This window comes from Trichechus manatus, unplaced genomic scaffold, assembly GCF_000243295.1.
Source record: "Trichechus manatus latirostris isolate Lorelei unplaced genomic scaffold, TriManLat1.0 scaffold00148, whole genome shotgun sequence".
Taxonomy (NCBI): Eukaryota; Metazoa; Chordata; class Mammalia; order Sirenia; family Trichechidae; genus Trichechus; species Trichechus manatus.
In genome coordinates this window covers 3,921,000-3,943,429 of record NW_004444084.1, presented here as the reverse complement: position 1 = coordinate 3,943,429, position 22,430 = coordinate 3,921,000, and the positions used below count along the sequence as shown (strand labels likewise).

General features: G+C 38.1%; 1 protein-coding gene across 1 annotated transcript in view; it reads left to right on the top strand.

Moving 5' to 3' along the window:
• The window catches only part of ARHGAP42 (Rho GTPase activating protein 42), a 313,582-nt gene that overhangs the window by 255,672 nt on the left and 35,480 nt on the right, over positions 1-22,430 (top strand). Inside the window, exons 8-12 of the mRNA XM_004385873.1 lie at positions 91-220; positions 7,126-7,226; positions 9,093-9,202; positions 11,632-11,710; positions 13,012-13,051. Coding sequence (XP_004385930.1) covers positions 91-220; positions 7,126-7,226; positions 9,093-9,202; positions 11,632-11,710; positions 13,012-13,051 — 460 coding nt within the window. The remainder of the gene's footprint in view (positions 1-90; positions 221-7,125; positions 7,227-9,092; positions 9,203-11,631; positions 11,711-13,011; positions 13,052-22,430) is intronic.

Here is a 22,430-nt window from a genome sequence, read left to right as displayed (position 1 = left end):
TCCTTACACCACTCACAGTTTTAAAACTTTAGGTTGCATGTTCCTGAGGCCTATATAAAATAATAAATAAAATTGTTGTTTCTACTTAAGACAAGGAATAATTTTGAAAGTACTCGTCAAGAAGTAGAGCGATTGATGCAAAGAATGAAATCTGCCAACCAAGACTACAGACCACCCAGCCAGTGGACGATGGAAGGCTATCTTTATGTCCAAGAAAAACGTGAGTCAAGAAGATATAACATTGTCTCTCTCATGAGTTAACATTGTTTCCGTGAGATGTAACCTAGTTAGCATTATTTCCGTCAAATAGGAAGATGAAATATCTTATGACCCAAAAAACCTGTTGCTGTCGAGTTGATTCTGACTCATAGTGACCCTATAGGACAGAGTGGAACTGCCCCATAGGATTTCCAAGGCTGCAAATCTTCACAGAAGCAAATTGCCACATCTTTCTCCTGAGAAGTGGGCTGATAGGTTTCGGTTAGCAGCTGAGTGCTTAACCACAGTGCCATCAGGGCTCCCGAAATTCCTTATAGCTTTGTTATATTAAGTCTGCTCTCCCAACACCATCAACAAATGGAATAAGTTTTTGCACATTTCATTACCAGAACCTCTTAGGTTGTTAAATTGTTGAAGTTGGAACTTATAGCCTGCATTGGTAATACTGTAATATGAGTTCAGTTTTAGAATTTAATTGTGACACCTAATCTTAATTTAAAGTTTCATGGAAAATTGAAAATCAAAGGCGTTACCTGGATGAATCATCTTGGCAACTATCATAATAATTTTTTCCTCCAGCAACATTGTTTCATTTAATTCTGAGCTCCATTAGTTTTCAGGAGTAAAACTGGTAATTAGATAATGTCAAATTAGCATTCTTTACTTCCTGAGGTTAGGAAATAAGTATCAGACCCAATAGAGCACTATTATAATTGCCTCAGACTAAAAAAGTTTTTAAATTAGTTAATAAAGAGCCGTTCTAACTTTTATGTACCTAGGGTCCTTTCTGCATGTTACTTGTCACCAAGCACAACCAGTTTGACTGTTTTGACTAAATTAACTCTCCATATCAAACCAGATATACTTTAACACTGTGTTTCTTAAACTGTTTGGTGAAGGAATGCTTGTTTTTATTTCCAGTCCATCATAGAGCAATCTGCTTGTAAAATACAAAATCATGAACGTGGATTTTGCTGTAACGTCAGATTTCTATAAAAGTTTTGAAATGCTTTTTCTCACTTTCTGAACTTTTCCCGCATACTGGGAAAACCACACACAGTAGAACTGCTATTAAGTCTCCATGTCAGTAGACAATAGAATAATGAAGTTGTTTTGGTTGGTAAGATTTGGGAAGGGGAAGCCCAAGGTATTGGGTTGACTATGAAAGGCATTTGGCATGCATGCAACATGGTCAGTGAAACATCAACACATTTTATGTTTGGCATGCTCAGGTGATGCTCATTTGATGGATGGCAGGATCCAGCAAATAAGGACTTGATCCAAACAAACTCATCAAATATTTATTATTGCACAGACAAGACTGTAGGGGAACACTGGCCCAGGAGATCTGGTTTCCAAGATTTTCTGTCATGACTAGCTTCCTTGCCAGTCTGTTCTTTTCAGATCTTGAAATGATAAATCCAGTGACCTGCCCAGCTATTGTCAAACCATAATATAATATATAATGTAATATACAATCAGACCATAATAATTAGCTTTTACCCACTGTCATGGTTTGAATTATGTCCCCCAAAAAATGTGTGTATGAGTTTGGCTGGGCCATGATTCCTGGTACTGTGTGATTTTCCTGTATGTTGTAAACCTGCCTCTATGATGTTAATGAGGGAGGATGGGTGGCAGTTGTGTTAGTAAGGCAGGACCTGATCTACAAGACTGGATTGTGTCCTGAGGCAATCTCTTGAGATATAAAAGACAGAAGTGAGCAGTGAGACGGGGACCTCATACCATCAAGAAAGCAGTGCCAGGAGCAGAGTCTGTCCTTTGGACTGGGGTCCCTGGGCCAAGAAGCTCCTAGTCCGGGGGAACACTGATGAGAAGGCCGACCGAGAGAAAAAGCCTTCCCCTGGAGCTGATGCCCTGAATTTTAGCCTACTTTGCCTATGAGGAAATAAACTTCTGTTCATTAAAACCATCCACTTGTGGTATTTCTGTTGTAGCAGCACTAGATAACTAAGACACCCACATTTCATGAAAAATGACCAAGTCATTGGTCATACATGGGGTATATGGATTTGACTTAAGACTGTAAGAAAATTTTTGAATAATTAACTTTAAGTTTGAGAGTCTCAGTATGAGGTTACATTGAGACAGGCTCACATTTTGCATTGATAAAGGATATGATGTTACCAAACAGAAGAATTTGCTGACAGTGAGGGCTGTTCAAACATGCAAGTGGTAGAAGAGGTGATAGAGGAGTTTTTATTCACCGTGACCTCATGATTTATTTCTCTGAGTCCTTTTCCAAGTGAAACACAGTTGCTGAAACTCTTGTGTGTGCACAATATTTTGTTCTAAACGAAAAAGCTTTGGATTATTTAGCAAAATTTTTTTCTACGTAATCTTCAAATATATCATTTTCAGTTGCTGTGTGAGAGTCAGTCCATTGTGTGGTGCTGTGCTTTGCTTACCCATTCCCTGCTATTGGACGCTTAGGTGTATCAGTCTGTAAGCATACATTTGGAGCACACCCTTTAATAACTTGGAGGCTGCATGAGTGGACTAAGTGCAGTGTTTCATTCACCTACTTGATGTTGACATCTTTTGTTCTAAGATACTTGACTTCTTTTCTGGGTCATTCTGAACTGGCCATAAAGCCGTTTGTCGTACTGGCCTTTCCTTGAAGCTTTCCTGTCTCTCTTACTGACACCAGAAACTCTCCTTGACATACAATACATTGTGTGTATTAAAAAATATACAGTTTGATAAGCTTTGCTATATGTATACAACCATGAAACAAACCATCCTCACGATCAACATAAGGAACATATTCATTACCTTCAAAAGTTTTCTCATGCCCCATTGTAATTCCTCTCTCCTGTCCTTCCCCACCCTTCATCCTTTTCTTTCCCCTTGCCTAGTTATTTAAAAAGAATAATAAATAAATTTATATGGTTTGGGAATTATTTGCTTGTAGTTTTGCATGAAGGACAAAGCCCCTTGCAACTTGGAATCTTTGAAAGCATTTATAATAAGAAAATCAAATCTCATCAATTCACTAAGGTATATTGATTGTACACTTGTTATCACTGCATGAGTAAGTGATAACATATTCGGGGGGGCAGAACTGAAATAAAGAATATGACTTTAGGAACTTATCCTGTAATTCAAGGCAACAAACTTGCACAATTAACAATGTGGGATCAATAGTAAATATCAGAGTTGTAAATTGAGTGATAAATGGAGAGGGTTGTGATGGCGTAGTAGAAGGTGGTTGTAAGTTGGACATAGAGCCCCACTTTATTCAGATATGTGGTTTTTATGTTACCTACTTCTAGACATGCTTTAAGTAGCTTTCTAAGTGACTTCAGCTTTAACCAGGAAGAATATGGATTTCAGAGTCAGACAAAGCTGTGTTGGAATTCTATGTCTGCCACTTGTGAACTGTGTGTCTCCACACAAACAACTCTCTAAGCTCAGTCTCTTCATTTACTAAAAAAAAAAGGATATTTATACCTGTCTTGTAATGATGTTTCAAGAATTAGAGATAATGTATGTGAAATGTCTGTATTATTAGTGCTGGTGTTAAAAAAAAAAAATTGCTGTACTTACCATGAGCTCTTACTAACTATACTGTGCTCTTTACAATTATCTCATTTAATTCTTTTCTTTTTTTAAATTTTATTGTGATAAAATAACACAAAAAAATGCCATTTTAACCACTTTTATGTATATAATTCAGTGACATTAATTACCTTCACCATGTTCTGCCATCATCACCACTATCTGGTCACAAAAGTTTTTTTATCACCCAAACAGAAACTCAGTACCCATAAGCAGTAATTCCCCACCCACCCTCAACCCCTAGTAACCACTAATAATTTTGCCTCGATGCATTGGTGTATTCTAGATATTACACACAAGTGGGATCATACATATTTGTGTCTGACTCACTTCACTTTGCATAATGTTTCAAGGTTAATCCATGTCATAGCATGTATCACAACTTCATTTCTCTTTATGGTTGAATCTTATTTAATTCTTAATGCAACTTGGAGAATATCACTCGTCTAAAAAACAACTCCAATCACATGCCCTGTGAATGAGAGTAGTGCCATCTGCAGCTCTTAGCCTGAGTTTTCTTATATGTAAAATGCACATTTATAATGTTTAACTTAAGAGTCTCTTAGATAAAATGTAGACAGTAGGTATTCAGTCAATGTTAATTCCCTCCTGCCCCTCACATGTTATCTCAGGAACCTCCGATGATTACTGGGTAAGATAATTAAAACACTTTTGTTTTGCGACTTTAGAGCAGTAAATAATTTTTATTTTCCCAGACTTCTTGAGGGACTTCAGACTTGCTTGTCTAAGAACATCTGCCCTGGCCTAATGCCAGGCAACTTTAAAGAAAACAGCATGTGTGTGCAATAAACTTTTTGTTTCTTTCTATGACAATTTTATCATTTTATTCTCCACATTGTCACCAACACTTGATGCTGTCAGTCCTTTTCATTTTAGTCATTCTTGTGAGAGTGAGGTGGCATCACATTGTGATTTTTTAAAAATTTTGTTGTTGTTGAGAATATACACAGGAAAACATACACCAATTCAACCGTTTCTACATGTACAATTCAGTGGTGTGCAGTAAACTTAAAGGTTAAATGCATGAGATTCTGAGCTTAACATGGAGGAAGGAAAAAGCCTGTTAGGTCTAAAATGTCATCAGAGCATTCTGGCAGCTTTATTTAAAAATTATAGCTAATATTGCTTCGTAAATCATTTCCTAAGTAGCAAAGTCACTGAGGAATTCTACCCAGCTGCTTTACTCTAATCAGCTCTAAACCTTTAAATATTTTATACCACATGTAACAATTATCAACAAGTACTGTTAAGTATTATAGTGTGGAATGGTCCCAAAACTGAACTGAAGTTAATTGCAAAAATCCTTTGTGATTGCAGAGTATATGGCTGCACCCCATAATTTTAAAATCTGGAGTGACTTAAGTATCCAAGTTAAAGTGACACTAAGGACACTTTTAACTAAAGAAAAAAAGGAAATGGCTCATGAAACATTTTTCTCTAGTGGTGCACTTTTTTTTTTTTAAAAAAAAACCTCAGTTCTTTGCTTTGAAACATACGGTTCTGAAATCTAGCCAGCAGTAACACTGTACATAGTTGCTCGAATAATCCCATGAAGCTGGATTGAGCCCTGGATGGAGAAGCTATATAGAAAACCAGCTCCACTGTCAACCTATCACTGCAATATGGCATTTGGTTGCAAGATACTTGGCTTTCCTTTGGGAAAACTGAAGATTTCCCACGATATACATCAAAAAAACGAACTAAGAATGTATCCCTGCACCCTTGTGTAGCAGCAAGCATTTCCTTAGGGAGAATAATGGACAATAATGTGTACTGTGGGAAGGGATTGCACGGTATTTATGGGCAAAAAGAGAGAAAGTGAACATTGCACATGTTCAAATTTCTTTAAATTTAAATAGTGGAAAGTATTTTCATTTTAGGGAATTAATTGAATTTATTTTTTTCAGATCAGTGGTAAGAAGAAGTAATTTCCAGATCAGTAAGCTCTTAGAGCGAGATGAGTACCAAGTATATGTCAGGCCCTGTTGTAAGGATTAAGACTCTATCAATCAGCAACACATCACACCTTCCTGCTGTTGTGGAGCCTTAAGGTCTAGTGGTGGAGACAGACAATAAATAGAATAAATTAGTAAAATTCATCATATTTTAGACAGTGATAAAGCAAGAAAGGCAGATAAGAAGTATCAAGGTGAGGGGTGCTGAGATGTTACTTATCTCTCCAGGAAAGGCCCTTTCATAATGATGATATTTAAGAAAAGACCCAACGTAGGTGAGAGCGCAAGTCATACAGGAAGAATCCAGGATGAGGGAACAGCAAATGCAAATGTCCTGAGGTAGGAATTCATTCAGTGTGTTCAAGGGCCAGCAAGGGGCCAACTGTGGCTAGAACAGAGTGAGCAAGGCAGAAAGCAGTCGGAGGTGAGAAAGATGAGGGACCAGATCATGAAGGGCCTTGTAGATTATTATAGGCTCTTTGGTTTTTACCCAGCATGAGGTGGGAAGCCACTGGAGGTTTTGAACAAAGGAGTGAAATGACCTGACTAAATTTTTAGCAGGATATTCCTGACAATAGGGGGAAAGAGTAAAAGTAGGGAAACTAGTTAGAATAACTCAGATAGGAGTCACTTATGGCTTAAACCAGGATGGTCGCAATGCAGGTCTGAGAAGTGGTTGAATTCTGGTTATATTTTGACTCTAGAGACAACAGGATTTGGTGATGGATCGGTTGCGGGGTGTGAGAGAAAGATAAGAGTCAACATAAACTCTGAAGTTGTTAGGCCTGAGCACCTGCAACAATAGTGCTGCCATTTAAGGAGATGGCTTTGCTCTGAGAGAAGCTGTCTAGGCATTTTACATACATTATTTCTCATTCTTCCTACTTCGCTAGGGTGTAAGTATGCTATTGTCACAGATGGGATTCCCGAAGCTCATATATATAGCAGTTTCTCTGAGTTCACAGAGTAAGTGTAAGAACTGCAAGTTTTTTATTCCAAGACACCATACATTTTACCACTCTCCCTTCCATATTGTTCTTTCTCACACACAGCAAATGTTGCAAACTTGCATGGTATATAGCCTGTTGCCGTTGGGTTGATTCTGACTCATAGCTACCCTATAGGACCGAGTAGAACTGCCCCATAGGGTTTCCAGCGAACAGCTGGTGGATTCGAATTGCTGATCTTTTGGTTAGCAGCCAAGCTCTTAACCACTGCACCACCAAACTCCTGCATGGTATACAGAGACACTCAATTTAATTATCTTAGAATCGGAAAGTGTACAAACTTAGATGCAAATCACTTACTAATAAAATCTGAAATTTTTTTTTTTGTTTCTTTACTTTAGGACCACTTGGTTTTACCTGGATTAAACATTATTGTACATATGATAAGGGAAGTAAAACATTTACAATGAGTGTTTCAGAAATGAAATCCAGTGGGAAAATGGTGAGTTGGTTTTTTTTTTTTTTTAAACTGAGTTTGTAATTTAAGTTAAGGAGGTAAAACAAAAAAATCACATCTGCTTGGCTTTCTAATAGCAGGTCCACAATTAAAAAAACTGAAAAGTCAAGAATGTTTTCTCTCACTTCAGTGACCTTAGTGACTTAAAAAGAGTTAGCCAGGGTTTTCCTTTAACTTGGCCAAGAAATATCTATCAGCAGTGGAGTTAAATATAGAGATCACTGCTTCTTCAGTGGAGTATTAGGGGGTCATCTCGCATTCCTGGCCACCAAGTTGTTTATCCTGTGCTGTTGGGTGGCCAGCAGCCAGGAGGGGATTGTCAGTAGCTGGACCTGGCTCAAGGATTCTTCGTCTTTCCCTCAGGTGGCTTTTGTGGGAGGCTGCATTTGCCCCTGAAAGCCACTTCCTCCTCCCGCAGGGTTGTATACTGTTTACTGAAATGCGGGCCAACATGGTTTCCCAGAAGAAACCAGTCAGTGCTTATTTACCCCAAAAGTAAATTGGTGACTGATGTCTCGCATGGCTAGTGAACAGTTCAGAACACAGTGTACTTTGTTTGAGGAAGTGCTACAGAGAGCAAAACCTCTGTTGCATGTAGTATGTAATCTTTTTGTGAGTTAAGATATGAATATGGCCAAGAATTGAACTTAAGAATTAGATAACTAATCATCTAAGAATCAACATCCAAGAACCTTAGAGCTGGGAGTTTTCCTAGAGATCACTTAGTCTAGGCTTCTTTTAACAAATTAGGAAATAAAGTTTGTAGAAAGTAGGTGACTCACCCAACTAATCTGTGGCATAGATGGTTGTAGAGGTGACTGTTGCTCTAACTTAGATGCATGCTCAAATGCATCAGCTGAAACTTATTGTGCTTGGGCATTCATTAGAGTCTCATAATTCAAACTGAGAGACATAAAGTAAATAGAACATATCAGAGACAAAGAAAACTTAGATTGTTACCATCAGAAGAAGTTATTAAGTGCTATGAACAAACCTAGTTTCTACTCCTGGAGTTTCTTAATAGTAGATATTGCCAGAATGTCAGCCTACGTGACAGTAGCTAATAATACAAGTAGACAGTGCCAAAGTTCTGTAAATAAATCTACGAGACTTGCAATCAAAAATCGAATTAACCAGGTATTACCACTGGGTAAATGTTTCCCTTTAAAATATACTGGCATCTTGTAGGTATGGAAGAGAATTCCTGTGAATTGGGTCTATATTGGATTCTGTCTAAAGAGTTTTTAGTTTTAGTACAAGAGTAGCAGTTACCAGCAAACAATCACATGGTACGTATGATAGTAATAGCAGTGTGTCAAGCATATATTAGAACTTTATTATTCTGGTAGCTCTTTTGAGACTTTGAGCCAGGCTCTAATATAGGGCTGTAACATGCTCACCCACACACTTTACTAATCTCTTCATAATTTAGGGAATTATAATTCATAATAACAATGTTGTATCCTAACAAGCGTTCTGTATATCAAATTATGATATTGTAGAACTCTAGATTTCACACCTGCTCTAAATCTAAAGTCCTAAGGGAGGGTACATTATGATAGATAATTTAACATTGGAAATAAGCATATAGAAGGGTACTAAACAGGCATGTCATTAAATTCTTTGAATAAAATGTGTACATGTGATTATTAATAAATGGCTTGATATTATAATTGGCTGCCTAAGATTAGGAAAGAAATCTTTGTGCTGATAGGATATTGGAGTGTGATTATGATGTTTATCCATAGGCTATGCTCTGAGTTAACATTTTAATGCAGCAACTTTAGATAGTAGATTTAATATATTTTAAATTAATTGTCATCATGCTAATGTGTGCCCTTCTTATTTCAGAATGGCCTTGTTACTAGCTCACCAGAAATGTTTAAACTAAAATCTTGTATCCGACGAAAGACAGATTCCATTGATAAGCGATTCTGCTTTGACATAGAAGTAGTTGAAAGGTTTGAGTTTTTCTTTTCACTATTTTTTTTAATAAGACGAACTGTTTCTCTTTCTGTCTATGCTACAAATGTGAAACAGCGTAAAAGTGCTTGTTTTTCAGTTTCTGTCTTTTAAAACAGAATGCATGTTCATTTCATTCTTTCACATATTTATTCAACAAATGTTAATGCATGATACTTTCAAAAAGCAAATCAGACACGGAATGCCAAGAAAAAGTCACATTGCTCAAAGAAGAATCTGGAAAATCAATATAAATGACTGTGTTAGGGGAAAGTGCATGCATTGGACTGGAAGTCCCTGTCAAAAGGAAGAAACTTGGCAGTGTTTTTCATAGCTCAAAGGTCATCTTTTTTGTAGGCTTTTGGAGCCTGGTGATCTTGCTTCTAAGGAATAGTAAGACACACAGCTTCCGTCAGCCAGCTAAGGTTCAGTGCAGTATAGGATGCCTCCTGAGTGCAAAACACTGTTCTGGACACTTTTCTTAGCCATAGGATATTGAGAGAGACATAAATGTTGTACATCTGAGTTTATAATCTAATGGGATTTTTATTTAGGTCTACACCCTTATGGTGTCAACACAAGTAGAATAAAAACCAAGTAAGAACAAGTATGCTTTTTGCTCTCTGTTCTGTTCTTGATTATTTTTCCCTCTACATTTCTGCCATACTCGCCTGAATACTTGGACTTACTTTATGTGTGTCTGTGTGTGCATGCATATATACACTATATATACTATGTATTTTATAGCTTGTAACTATCTAGCAGGGCAAGGCACCACTTCTTATGCTTTTTCAAAATTGTGTTGGCTATTTTGCCTCTATATTCTTTCTTACTATTTTTGGGATCAGCCTGGTAAGTTCCCCATCACTCCCGTTTCCCCAAAAAAAATCCTCTGGGATTTTTGATGGGAGTTGCATTAAAGTTATAAATTAATTGGGGGAGAACTGACCTCTCTCTAAAGATTTTAAATACCTTTATTATTATTATCATTTTAAATATCTTGCTGGGTACCTTCTTTCAGTTGCAATTTTGGATAGCATCCTTTTCATTTTACGAATTTTTTCCACTAGTTGGTTGATACCGCTATAGGAATGCTATTGATTTTTTTTTATATCAATCTTATATTCAGCATACTTGCTGAACTGTTTTATTAGTTTTAATAATTTTGTGGTAGAGGCTTTTGACATTTCTATGGAGACAAATAATAACATGTTAATGTTTTTTCTTACCTTATTTCAATACTTTTTAGTTTTGTAACTTTGCGGCACATTAGTAAAATCTGTGCTTCAGTTGTCTCATCTGTAAACTAAGGATAATAGGTACCAACCTCAAAAGATTGTTGTGAAAATTCAATGATACAATATATAAGGAGCATACTTATAATACACTGCCTGGCACAGGGTAAACCACCAACAAATGTTGATTGCCGTTATTAATTTTATTATTGATATTGAATGTCATCATTAAAATGGTAGATAGAAAAGATGATGGTACATTTATTTGTCTTGATTATATGTGTGATTATATACATTCGCCTTTCCCTTTCATTCTAATGGCCTGTTTTTTGTTTACAGAAGAGATGTGTGTCTGTTTTCAGTTTTTCTAGGATTTTAATGGTGCAATTTATATAATGAAAGTTTTTCTTAATATTTCTCTTCACAGAGCCCTTTAATTTCCTGTTGAAATTCATTTTCTAGGCTGCCTGCACAGTTAACTAAGTTAATTTGTTAATTCCACTATTTCTAGGATTTCATATATTTGTCTTTCTTAGACCCTCCCTTTTTTTTTTTTTTTGTTCTTTTTCCTTTCTTCTGGAAAAAATCCTCAAATAACTGTCTCAGAATGAATGTATGGGACGTAATTGTTTTTAGATGAATCAATTTTAATATTGTGATCACAGTATGGATAAAAACTTTGGCTTTAGTGTCTTTTTAATAATTAAGTAGTTATGGTATGAGGCTTTCCATACTATATATAGTCACCATGATTTTTTTAATGACTAGATTGTATCACATGGGGGCATGTACTTAATCATTCTCATTTTGTGGAATATTTAGATGGTTTTGAAATTTGTGAATATAGGTTTTTCTTCCTTTTTGGTCATTTTAGAAAAAAATAGTTTAAAACTAGCCTTCTTCAAGCAGTCTTGTACCTAAAGAATGTAACGGTTTTACCACTTGCAATTATTTGAGTTAAAAATGTTTTAGTGTATGTGCCCACAGTGATTTCTATGAAAGGTCTGTAATAGGTCAATATTTTTCTTTTCATTCTTTCTTTTATCTCCTCTTTTTTATCTTTTTTCTTGTCTCTTTTTCTATCCCTTTTTCTTTAAATTTTACTTTTATAGTTAATTAAAAATTTAAAAATAATAATTTTTTAAAGATATTAAGGGAATCAATTGAGTATATAAAATGTTTGTTTTCGATAGGCATGGGATCATCACATTGCAGGCCTTCTCAGAAGCTAATAGGAAGCTTTGGCTCGAAGCCATGGATGGGAAGGAACCAGTAAGAATATGACACTTCCTCTAATTCAAGTTTTATTGTTACTTCTAATAATTGCAAAGTATATCTGACTTTTTTGTATGTCTATAATGTAATTGAAAATGTTAAAGTAGCAGATCAGAGGAGTAGAGACTTTTACTGTTTTCCTAGTGTTGGTTTTACTGGCACAAACCTTATTTGTTTCTCAGGGATTACTTTTTTTTTTTTTTTTAATTACTCATAACCATCAATTTGGCTGCACTCAATAGATTCCATTATTTAATAATTAATTATTTGGTGCCTACTCTTTGCAAGGGCTATGCAATACACTGTAATCAGAGTGATGAACAAGTTTCAGAGTAAGAACTGATCCTCTAGCGTAGACCATGTTTTAAAAGCATAATTTGATAAAACTATCTTAGCATGCCATTTCCCCCTCTATCCCTACCCTCATTTTTCTAACAGTTGTTTTGACATTGATACGATAGCATACTTATAATTATTAGGGTGGCTTATGTAAAAAGAGAATAAATCATTCATCACTGTCTATGTACTTTATGAAGAACACTGTGCTAGATGAGCAGAGGGGCGAGCACACAGTGTAAATGTCCCTTGAGAACCTTTCTTTAGAAGGTAGAGAACCTGCAAACAACCCAGAGCAAATTACCTGTGCTGTAACAACAATGCTACACATGCTGGCCCTCCCTCAAACTGTGTTGCCAGTCCACAATAAGATGTGTGCAGAAATTGAGACCAAGCCTTTCAAAAAATTTTATAGCGATTTGACAAAGTCATTTTAAGTTTGTTGAATTTAATAATAAAAAGTAGGCTTTGCATCTGTTCTTTATTATGTTTTCTATTTCAATTTTATTTTCTTTTATAAAAGTGAGTCCCTGACATATTAAAAATGAAAAAAAAAGAAAAGAAACAAACAAGAAAACAAACTTGTCTCTTCATCACAAATAGTTGAGAAGCTGTGACCTCGAGCATTGTATAAGACAATGTGATATGTCAACAAGCACAAGTTAAGATTATTCACATTGAGAACAAAACACTAAGCAGACGTGGAAAGTATACTAAGCCACGTGGGGATGAGAACAGGATGCAGAAATCATAGGAAAAGGGCTAGAACTGTGCCCAGGGCAGAGCAGCCAGGGACAGAATGGCGTGGGAGGCAAGGCTGGTGACAGAGTAGAAAGAAGGTGCTGTGGGAATAGCAGTTGTTGGACCTTGAAAGCAGGACTCTCCCTTTGTGTATCACCATGCTAATCTTTTGTGCTGAGTCATTAACTGCTAATAATTGATTGATATCCTTTGTTTTTTAGATTTACACCTTGCCTGCCATTATTAGCAAGAAAGAAGAAAGTAAGTTATTTTAATAATTATTTTTAACTTTATCGTGTAGCTATTTTTATCACAAAACTATTATGTGACATTAATTTATAAAATAGGTATTAGCTCTGACGAAATAATAGTAACATACCTGTATTAGTTGCCTAGGGTTGCCATAATAAATCACCACAGACTGGCTGGCTTAGAACAACAGAAATTTATTCTCTCACAGCTCTGGAGGCTGAAAGTCTGAAATCAAGGTGTCACCAGGGCCACACCTTCTCTGAAGGCTCTGGGGAAGGATTCCGTCCTTGCTGCTTCTGTCTTCTGGGGATCTCAGGCATTCGTTGGTTTATGGCAGCATAATTCCAATCTCTGCCTCTGTCTTCATGTTAACTGTCTTCCCTGCATTCCTCTTTGTCTGTTTTTCTTCTCCCCTTTTTATATGGACACTGTTGTTATTGTTTTTGTTGTGTGTTGTCGAGTAGATTCTGATTCTTAGCAACCCTATATGACAGAGTAGAACTTTCCCATAGAGTTTCCTAGGCTGCAATTTTTACAGGAGCAGATCTCCAGGTCTTTCTCTCACAGAGCCCCTGGGTGGGTTTGAACCACCAACCTTTCAGTTAGCAGCTGAGCACTTAACCACTGTGCCACCAGGGCTCCTTATGTGAACATTAGTCATATTGAATTAGGGCCCACCCTTCTCCAGTATGACCTTATTACTTAACCTAAGTAATTTATCTGCAAAGACCCTATTTCCAAATAAGGTCACATTCACAGGTACCAGGGGTTAGGACTTCAACGTATCTTTTTAAGGGACACAATTAAACCCGTGACAATACCATTAATTCTGTTGGTGCAACAAATTTGATATTGGTATAAACCCAACTTATCCAAAATTATACTTCTTTTTGGTTGTTTTTATGCTTTCCTGGGGATTCAGATTTGTTCAGCCAAATAGAATCACTGCTCTGTTAAAAAAACTCAGGACTACAGCATGTGCTACCAGAAAAGAAACATAGCCATAGGCCTGAATGCAACTTTCAGAGCCAAGCTGCCGGCCACCATGGGGTGGGTTTCTTGGTACTGCCAGCTCTCATGATTGAGAGTTTTCTAAACATTCCTCAACCCAACCAACATACAATGGAGTGCCTTTCCCCGAAATGACCTGCCTCTCACACTGGTTGGAGGGCTTTCCACATCCTCAGATTTTAATTTTGTGTCTGTGTCTTAATTTTGAATGTCCTACTACATCAAGACCTAAACTTTCTTAATGGAACTTTGCATCTCTTACTCAGGCTGTTACTTCACACCTTTTTCTTTGTCATATGACTTATCAGCCACCATTTTTCTAGTGATTTAATTGTCTCATAGGACGTATCAGAAAGCCCCACAGTATTCCAGATACTGTTAAGAGCAAAGACAGGGCATGTTTTCTCCCTAGTGATGTGTCCAGAATTTTATTTGTTGTTTCAGTTCAAAAGTATATTCCAGTGATGCTGAAGTGATCAGACCTCTTTCTTAAGTTTCAGATACATCATGTAAGCTCATCATGTTGAGTTCAGAGCAGCTTATAGCTTTCTTTATATTCATCCTGTCTAATACTTTTCTGTATCTCATGCTGGTTTTGATATCTTGTGACTCTTTTTGTTTGACATTAGACTCCCCCCAAAGTGGCATTATGTCAGTTTTGGCATATAACTTCTTTCACAATTGCTATTTGAAACCAGTGTTAACCTTGATTCCTTTGTCAGCTTGATAAGTGTTTCTCTATATCCTCTATAATTCAGATGGATTTTACCAATGCTAAAATGCTCTTGCTATCCTTTGGATGCTCAGTTTTGCTTGGAGTGTGTGTGTGTGTGTGTTTGTGTGTCTGAACAGCTAAAGACAATGATACAGTTTAGGATGATAAAATATAAAATTTAGGTAAGAAATTGTTTTGAATGCCATCCATTAGAAGTAGTCATAATGTTTTTGCTTTCACTGAAAACCTTAAAAGCTGTGGACAGAGTAAGTGCTGTCTGTTGTTGTTAGGTGCCGTCTAGTCGATTTCTGCTCATAGCGACCCCATGTGACAGAGTAAGGCTGCCCCATAGGGTTTTCTAGGCTGTAATCTTTATGGGAGCAGATTGCCAGGTCTTTCTCCCATGAAGCTAGACCTTCTGGGTGGGTTCGAACCAGCAACCGTTCACTTAGCAGCTGAGCACTTCACCATTGCACCACCAGGGCCCCTTAAGAACCATCTAAACTCATTGCGGTTGAGTCGATTCCAACTCAGAGCGACCCTATAGGACAGAGTAGAACTGCTCCATAGGGTTTCCAAGGAGCAGCTGGTGGATTAAAGTTGCCAACCATTTGATTAGCAGCCCAAGGCTTAACCTCTGTGCCACCAGGGCTCCAAGAACATCTAGTGTCCTAAAAATAGGTCCTAAGACATACCATTAATATACAGAGAACATATGCCACAGGATGAAGAGTAAAACTATGTGGTGACTGTAGAATAATGAAACTCTTTACAAGCCTAACATGAAAAACTCTCCCTACCTGTGTTGTTGTTGTTGTTGTTGTTAGGTGCCGTCGAGTTGGTTCTGACTCATAGCAACCCTGTGTACAACGGAATGAAATGCTACCAGATCCTGTGCCATCCTCACAATCATTATGCTTAAGCCCATTGTGGCAGCCACTGTGTCAGTCCATTTCATTGAGGGTCTTCGTCTTTTTTGCTGACCCTCTACTTTACCAAGCATGATGTCCTCCAGGGACTTATCTCTCCTGACAACATGTCCAAATTATGTGAGACGTAGTCTTGTCATCCTTGCTTCTGAGGAGCATTCTGGTTGTACTTCTTCCAAGACGGATTTGATCATTCTTTTGGTAGTCCATGGGATGTTCAATATTCTTCGCCAGCTCCACAATTCAGAGACATCAGTTCTTCTTCAGTCTTCTTTATTCATTGTCCAGCTTTCGCACGTGTATGAGGCAATTGAAAACACCATGGCTTGCATCAGGTGACATCTTTGTTTTCAACACTTTAAAGAGATCTTTTGCAGCAGATTTTCCCAAGGTAATGCATCTTTTGATTTTTTGACTGCTCCTTCTATGGGTGTTGATTGTGGATCCAAGTAAAATGAAATCCTTGACAACTTCAGTCTTTTCTCCATTTATTATGATGTTGCTTATTGGTCCAGTTGTGGGGATTTTTGTTTTCTTTATGTTGAGGTGTAATCCATATTGAAGGCTATGGTCTTTGATCTTCATCGGTAAGTGCTTCAAGTCCTCTTCACTTTCAGCAAGTACATTTTTCAGAATGTACATACCATAAATGAGGCTAGTGTAATTTAATTTAGAAGAAAAGCTTGAATTGTCTTTATGAAAAATCAGCAAGTAAAAAAACCTAAAAACGCTTTTCTGTTGAGTTGATTCTGACTTATAGTGACCATATAGGACAGAGTAGAACTGCCTGTAGGGTTTCCAAGGAGCAGCTAGAGGATTTCAACTGCTTATTTGAAGCAGCCAAGCTCTTAACCACTGCACCACCAGGGCTCCTTTTCTTGAAGTTACAAGACTTTGAGAATTAGTTCGTTTTTAGGATAGTAATGACTGTCATCAGTATTAAACAGACATCATTCAATTAAGATCAAAACTAAACTTTTTCTCAAGCTGTACCAATGGGGATATTTTGTTATTTGCTATTTAAACTGATTTTTCAAAGATACAAATTGTCTTTCTTGGCACAAATTTTATTTGCCAAGACCTCCATCTTGTGACTAGGCATTAACAGGGGCAAAGGCAGCTAATGTTTCTCCTAAGCTTTCTTTCTCTAGATGTTCTCTTTTGGTACCCTGGACCTCATCCTCATTCAAGTATTAACTCTGTGTGATGGCTTTTCAGTTGTTCCCTTTACTGTAGATCTGGAGCAAGTAAGAGTTGTGATATCAGTTGGTCAGGGTGAACTGGGGTATCTCTGCCAAATATCCCAGCAAACCTTTAAGGTATAGCCTGACACTTAGCTCTAGCTCTGTCATGCAATTCAGTTCAGCAAGTATTCTATTGTGCACCTACTGTATTCCAGGTACTGCAAGTTAAAAAAAAAAGGACGTCCTTCTCCTCAATGGATATTTCCTCTAATAAGAGCCACTATTTAGCCATTTAATGGCAAAGTCACCTAACGTTCCATTCTCATCTACAAAATCTAAGGAATTGGAGCAAACGATATAATGAGCCCCGGTGGCACAGTGATTAAGCTCTGGGCTGCTGACCGAGAGGTTGGTAGTTGGAACCCACCAGTTGCTCTGCAGGAGAAAGATGTGGCAGTCTGCTTCTGTAAAGATTTACCACCTTGGAGACCCAATGGGGCAGTTCTACTCTGTCCCACAGAATTGCTATGAGTCAGAATCGACAATGGGTTTGGAGCAGAAGAAAATTTCTAAGTTTTCCAGCACTCTAAATTTCTGCCACTGTGTTTGAGAGTGACTTTTCCCTCATGTATGCCTAGGGAATGTATTTTTCCCCAGCAATAAACAAATAAAATAAAATAAGCTCATTCTTCTTGTCATAAGTCATGGCCATCGTCATGAGTGTTTTTGAGCTTTATACTGATGTTTAGATAGTTTAGTTCTGGAAGTTCTCAGACATTCCTAGGTTATATCCTCCTCCTTCACCCCATCCTCCCCCAGGCCTTTGATCAAATACAGTTTTGTTTCCATCATACAGACACAGGAAGAAGGTCATAGCTCAAGTGCTCTTCAAGGGCAGCACTGGAGAAAGAATAATTTGGGCCAGAGCTGTAGAGATGTAACTAACTGCTCTTCCTTCAGGGACATGGGAAAAGGTCCAGTGGGTATCACGAACACCAGTCAATGTTAAAAAAAAAACAAACCAAACCCAGTTGCCATCAGTCGGTTTTGACTCATGGAGACCCCATATGTGTGTTCCATAGGGTTTTCAATGGCTGATTTTACCGAAATAGATTGCTGTGCCTTTCGTCCTAGGCACGTTTGGGTGGACTTGAACTTCCAAACTTTTGGTTGCACCACCTAGGGATTCCATTTAAATACTCATTCCTTTTTCTATTTCTTTCAAGCTATATATAGTTAGATATTAGTTTTTTGCCTGTGATAGGGACCTTTTAATCTGAAATGGCAGATTAGAAAAGTGAATTATTGCTTTGTTTTGTCAAGCCTGAGAATGTACTGTAAGGCCAAGTAAATTACATCTGTAAGGACATGCTGAGTTTTTTAATTACTAGGAAGTTGAAGGTGCAAGGACTTTTGCTTTGTTAGCTGTATGTAAGACTATTCTTTTTCTTTTCCTCTTGGCTGTTTGAGTTCCGTTGAGATTAATAGCTTTTGTGCTGCTAACTAAACTGCCTTGTGGAAACTTTATTTGGATTTCGATGAAAGTTTTAGCCCTAAACAGTTTCCAGAGAGGGGAGGAAATAATGTTTAGATTTAACTTTGACTGAATAAATTAAGTTCTTTGAGTTAGTCTGGCTTCCTCTTCTATTCTTGAAGGCCAAGCATCATTAATATTATAGGATTTCAATTCCTGGGAATTTGGTAGTATCTGTCTTCTTAGTATCCCTGTGATCCTCTCTAAATTTGGAGAATCCAGGGCAGGGGCATGGACTGGGACTGGGGAGGAGTTCACAGGTAGCTCCTATTAGGCCATGAGCACTAACCCTGCAGAAGCAGTCAGAGAAGGTACTTGAGCAAGCCTGGTACAAACCAATAACTAAGTTAGCAAGGCATGGATCAACAAGCGTTTTACCGGCCACCTGTTCTGGGCTAGTCCTTGAGCCCTAATTCTGCAATGCAGATTTCTCCTGTGTGAGATGGAGTGCTCCACTTTCTACTCTTGCAGCAGGACTAGCTTGTCCTCGACTAAAAGGAGAATTATAATACACTACCAGCCTTTTTACAGATGTGATTTGATTTAGTAATAACCCTTTTTATTGACATTTCATTTGAACATAAGGAGTTCCCAGTTTTTCTTTTTTTTAAGCTATGTTATTGTTTTTAAGTGCCCTCGAGTTCACTTGAATTCATAGCAACCCCATGTGAAAGAGTAGAACTGCCCTATAGGATGTTCTTGGCTGTAATCTTTACAGAAGGAGTCCTGATGGAGCAGTGGTTAAGCGTTTGGCTTCTAACCAAAAGATTGGTGGTTCAAACCCATCAGTGGCTGCTTGGGAGAAAGATGTGACAATCTGTTTCTGTAAAGATTATACAGCCTTGAAAACCCTATGGGGCAGTTCTACTCTGTCCTACAGGGTCACTGTAAGTCAGAATCAATTTGACGGCACACAACAACAGCAATCTTTGCAGAAGCAAATAGCCAGATTTTTTTCCCATGAAGCTGCAGGGGTGGGTTCAAACTGCTGACCTTTTGGTTAGCAGCTGAGAGCTTAACTGTTGTGCCACCAGGGCTCCTTTTAAGCTATAGAGAACCTATTTTAGTTGAACTCTCATTAGCACTGACATATTCAATGTAGTAACCCCTCCATGGCTTTGGAAGATAGCTCGTTTTTCTTTTATTTATTTATTTTTGTTGTACTTTAGGTGAAAGTTTACAGCTCAAGTTAATCTCTCATACAAAATTTTATACATATACTGTCATGTGACACTAGTTGCAATCCCTACAATGTGACAGCACACTCTCTGTTTCCACTTCTGTTTTCCTGTGTCTATCCAACCAGCTCCTGTCCCTTCCTGCCTTCTCATCCTGCCTCCAGACAGGAGCTGCCCCTTTGGTCTCCTGTATCTGCTTGAACTAAGAAGCACATTCTTTATGAGTATTATTTTATGTTTTATAGTCCAGTCTAATCTTTGTCTGAAGAGTGGGCTTTGGGAATAGTTTTAGTTCTGGGTTAACATAGTATCCGAGGGCCATGGCTTCGGGGGTTCCTCCAATCTCAGTCAGACCATTAAGTCTGGTCTTTTTATGTGAGTTTGAGTTCTGTTCCACACTTTTCTCCCACTCCGTCAGGGACTGTCTGTTGTGTTCCCTGTCAGGGTGGTCATCGGTGGTAGCCAGGCACCATCTAGATCTTCTGGTCTCAGGCTGATGGAGTCTCTGGTTTATGTGGCCCTTTCGTCTCTTCGGCTAATATTTTCCTTGTGTCTCTGGCATTCTTCATTCTCCTTTGCTCCAAGTAGGTTGGGACCGATTGATGTATCTTAAATGGCAGCTCACAAGCTTTTAAGATGCCAGACACCACTCACCAATGTGGGATGCAGAACATTTTCTTAATGAACTTTGTTATGCCAGATGTCCCCCGAAACCATTGTACTGAAACCCCAGCCCCAGCTACTTTGTCCCTCAAAGTGTTTTGGTTGTGTTCAGGAAACTTTTTAGCTTTTGGTTTAGTCCAGGTGTGCTGACTTCCCCTGTATTGTGTGTTGTCCTTCCCTTCACCCAAGATGATTCTTGTCTACTATCTAGTTAGTGAATTCCCCCTCCCTCCTCACCTTCATAACCATCAGAGAATGTTTTCTTCTGTGTTTAAACCTTTTCTTGAGTTCTTATAATAGTGGTTTCATACAGTGTTTGTCCTTTTGCGACTGACTAATTTCACTCAAAATAATGCCCTCCAGTTTCACCCATGTTGTGTAATGTTTTGCGGATTCATCATTTTTCTTTATCGTTGCATAGTATTCCATTGTGTGAACATACCATAATTTGTTTATCCGTTCGTCTGTTGATGGGCACCTAGGATGTTGCCATCTTTTTGCTATTGTGAACAGTGCTGCAATGAACATGGGTATGCATACATCTATTCGTGTGATGGCTTTTACTTCTCTAGAATATATTCCAAGGAGTGGAATTGCTGAATCATATGACACTTCTATTTCTAGCTTTTTAAGGAAGGGCCAAATCGATTTCCAAAGTGGCTATACCGTTTACATTCCCACCAGCAGTGCATAAGTGTTCCAGTCCCTCCACAACCTCTCCAACATTTATTATTTTGTGTTTTTTGGATTAGTGCCAGCCTTGTTGGGATGAGATGGTATCTCACTGTAGTTTTGATTTGCATTTTTCTGATGGCTAATGATTGTGAACATTTCCTCATGTATCTGTTAGCCACTTGAATGTCTTCTTTGGTGAAGTGTCTGTTCATATCCTTTGCCCATTTTTTAATCAGGTTATTTGTCTTTTTGTTGTTGAGGTGTTGCAGTATCTTGTAGATTGTAGAGATTAGATCCTTATGGGATATGTCATAGCCAAAATTTTTTCCCAGTCTGTAGCTTGTCTTTTTACTCTTATGGTGAAGTCAGATTGCTCATTTTTCTTTGAAAAATTAGTTTGTCCCTGAATTGCCTCTGCGGGTTTCAGGAACACTACTCCTCGTGACTGCAACTTACATCAAATCACTGGGAGACAAAGTGTGTTGTAGTTAGCTTGCGTAAGCCGGGTTGTCCTCTTCTGCTCAGACCTCAGCAGAGACTGCTGGGTGCGTGTCTTAGTTACCTAGTGGTGCTGTAACACAAATACCACAACTGAATGGCTTTAACAAAGAGAAATTTATTCTCTCACAGTCTAGGAGGCTAAAAGTTTGAATTCAGGGTGCCAGCTCCAGGGGAAGACTTTCTCTCTGTCAGCTCTAGAGGAAGGTCCTTTGTCATTGATCTTCCCGGGTCGAGGAGCTTCTCAGTGCAGGGACCTGGGGCCCAAAGGACATGCTATTTTCCTTGCTCTTGTTTCATGGTAGTATGAGGTACCCCTGTCTCTCTGCTGGCTTCTCTCTTTTATATCTCAAAAGAGATTGACTTAAGACACAACCTAATCTTATAGATTGAGTCCTGCCACATTAACATAGCTGCCTCTAATCTTGCCTTCTTAACATCATAGAGGTAGGATTTACAACACACAGGAAAATCACATGAGGTGACAGAATGGTGGACAGTCACACAATACTGGGAATCATGGCCTAGCCAAGGTGACACACATTTCTGAGGGACGCAATTCAATCCATAACAGTGCATAAGTGAAGGCACTGTTGAATAGTACTTTGCAAGGTAACCACAAACACACCGTGCCACTGTTAACCTTTTGCCCTTTGCTGTCTTTATGTGAAGCCAAAAAAAAAGACATATTCCAGTTAAGAAAGGAAAAGCTAATTGTGTGTGATTGGCTATATTTCAGTGAGACCTTTTCGCCATAGCAAATCATTTAACCCACTCACAATTAAATCAGAATCAGACAGATAAGGCTGTGGTAACAGATGATCCTCAAATCTCAGAGGCTTACAAGAGAAAAGGTTTTTTGTTTGTTTGTTTGTTTTTAATTGTCGTAGTTTATATGAAGTTTACATTTCAAGTTAGTCTCCAGTACAAAAATTTATACATACATTGTTATGTGATCCTAATTGCTCTCCCCATACTGTGACAGCACACTCCCCCTTTCC